The following is a 2,356-nucleotide window of genomic DNA, read 5'->3' as shown; positions in this document are numbered from 1 at the left end:
GGAGAGTCACTATCAACACCAGCCACAACCCACAAGCCTCACTGTCTGTGATTAGTTACATGCATGCTTAATGATCTTTCTAACCCACTAATGTGCAGTTATTGAGCTTTAACAAAATCAATTAAAGCCTAAAAAAAAGCTTAAAGCACACAAAAAGCAGAACTTATAAAAGTACCAAAAACCCTTTTAAGCAAGCACTTGCTTGTTATTTTCTTGTTTTCACAACCAAAAGCCCAATACACATCTCTAGAATACTCCCACCTCAGCCCCCCCCCCCCCCCCAAAAAAAAAACAAAAGGAAACACAATGCATTCATCAATTATGTGAATTGTGAACTGTAAAGAAATTTCATTTCACATAATCACATATCCCCTTAATGGATTTTCACACAAACCCCTCATCATTATCACTCATCCTCTTCACAACACTTGTGATATTTGTTCATGCCAAAACAGATTCAGACATCACCAATTTAGTCTACAGAGGATGTGCCGAACAGAAATTTCCAAACCCATCTGAGGTTTACACACAAAACCTCAACACCCTTTTGTCCTCTTTGGTTTCACGATCATCCCAAGAGACTTTTAACACCACAACTTCAGGCGATGAACAAACCAGCATCACGGGGCTCTACCAATGCAGAGGTGACTTAACAACCCCTGAGTGCTACACTTGTGTCAGCAAAATCCCAGACTTGGCTTACAAGCTATGTAGCAAAGCCGTGGCTGCAAGGGTTCAGCTCAGTGGGTGTTATCTTAAATATGAAGTTATTGGGTTTAGCCAAGTGCCCGAGACTGAGTTGCTGTATAAGATTTGTGGGTCAACTCAGGTGACTGGGGCTGCTGTGTTTGAGCAGAGAAGGAACACGGCGTTTAATATGGTGACTAATGGTGTCAAAAATAGTGTGGAGTTGTTTTACACTGGGACTTACGAGCACGTTTATATTTTAGGAGAGTGTGAGGGCGACATAGCAAGTGGGAATTGTGGTGATTGTGTTAAAACTGCTACTGAAAGAGCTAAGAATGAGTGTGATGACTCCATTTCAGCGCAGATTTATCTAAACAAATGCTTCATTAGCTACAGCTACTACCCGAATGGTGTCCCCAACCCCAACTCTTCTCTGTCATCAGGTAAAAACAAAACGAAAAGATAGAGAAGTATCTTTTTGCCAACCTTGTTTTCATAAATAAATCGCCAAATGAAATTATTAAAATGGTGTTATGCAAAATTAGCCAAAGCAAGATTTCACCTTTTGTTTTTTAATAATTTAATGGATGTGACTGCGACGTGCTTTGCTTATATAGGTGGCACAAGGCAGCATACACAGAAGACAGTGGCAATGGCAGTTGGAATAGTAGCAGCCGTGGGCTTTGTACTTGTGCTTTTGTTGTTTGTTAGGTCAGTGACGAAGAAGAAACGGACTGGTAAGTATGAGGGACACTAGTAATTGCCTTCTAAATGAAGATGATGATTGAACATTTCTTTTTAGCTGAAAATTACATGAACGTTGTGCAGAATATTATTGAGAGGATCAATCAGATTTGCTTTTTAAGATCGCAAAGGTTTCTTAAATGGATGGATGGATGATGGGTGTTTAATTTTGATAAAGTAATTCAATTATTAAAGACAGTAAACAGAAAAGAAAAAAGAGTTGAGTATACAGTACTAACTTTAGCTTCAGTGCCATTTGTTTTTAGGCATGTATATCCACTGCCAAGTGCTAGTCGCTTGTTGTTTTAAGAGAGTTGGGTTCATTTCAACCACGTTTTCCTCTCTCTCTTTCTTTGTTTTACAACTGGCTTTATCAGGGGCAGTTGAATTGGTAGGAGAATGATACAAAGATTTGTTTCTTGATCACTTTACACACAGTGACTCTGTAAATTAAAATAATGGATGATATAGTACTGGGAGTGTATCTACAACAAGGCAACACTACTACAGAAGCTTCCAATTAAAGCCAAGTAATAATCTGCACACATACATATTCAAGCAAATTATTCAATCATTAAGAAATAGTGCATATCCTATTTTTTAACAATAAAGCTAAGTCAATAATGCATATCCTTTTTTACAAAAAAAAAAAAAACCATAAAACACAAGAATATCATCATTATTGCCCTTTTTTTTCGCCACTTTAGTTTGCTTCCTTCCATAAGCTACCGGCCAACACTAAAAAAGATTTGACATTTCTTTATTTTAAGTTCAAACAACTTGTGAAAAAAACAAAAAGCTCACAGGTGATCAAGAAAAATGAACTCATGCAATCAGATTATCAGATACTGTACACTTAACTAAGTAGGCAAGGTTAATGATATTATAAATTCACTTTGCCATCGTGGAAAAAGTATGTTCATAT

The 2,356-nt window shown here is 37.3% G+C and overlaps 1 protein-coding gene across 1 annotated transcript; it reads left to right on the top strand.

Annotated features, from left to right (window-relative positions):
- The first annotated feature begins 290 nt into the window (after window positions 1-290).
- On the top strand, window positions 291-1,548 carry LOC18046333 (cysteine-rich repeat secretory protein 3). The gene is made up of 2 exons (XM_024189755.1): window positions 291-1,130; window positions 1,305-1,548. The coding sequence occupies exons 1-2, from the start codon at window positions 377-379 to the stop codon at window positions 1,442-1,444; spliced, it is 894 nt and encodes a 297-aa protein (XP_024045523.1). The 5' UTR covers window positions 291-376; the 3' UTR covers window positions 1,445-1,548.
- The last annotated feature ends 808 nt before the right edge of the window (window positions 1,549-2,356 follow it).

This window comes from Citrus clementina, unplaced genomic scaffold (genome assembly GCF_000493195.1).
Source record: "Citrus clementina cultivar Clemenules unplaced genomic scaffold, Citrus_clementina_v1.0 scaffold_3, whole genome shotgun sequence".
NCBI lineage: Eukaryota > Viridiplantae > Streptophyta > Magnoliopsida > Sapindales > Rutaceae > Citrus > Citrus x clementina.
This window is presented reverse-complemented; position numbering and strand designations above follow the sequence as displayed.

Excerpts from the sequence above, each read along its gene's own strand:
- LOC18046333 (XM_024189755.1), top strand. The coding sequence starts at position 377 with ATGGATTTTCACACAAACCCCTCATCATTATCACTCATCCTCTTCACA. Across the intron at positions 1,131-1,304 it reads CAACTCTTCTCTGTCATCAG|GTGGCACAAGGCAGCATACA; the intron begins GTAAAAACAAAA and ends TTGCTTATATAG.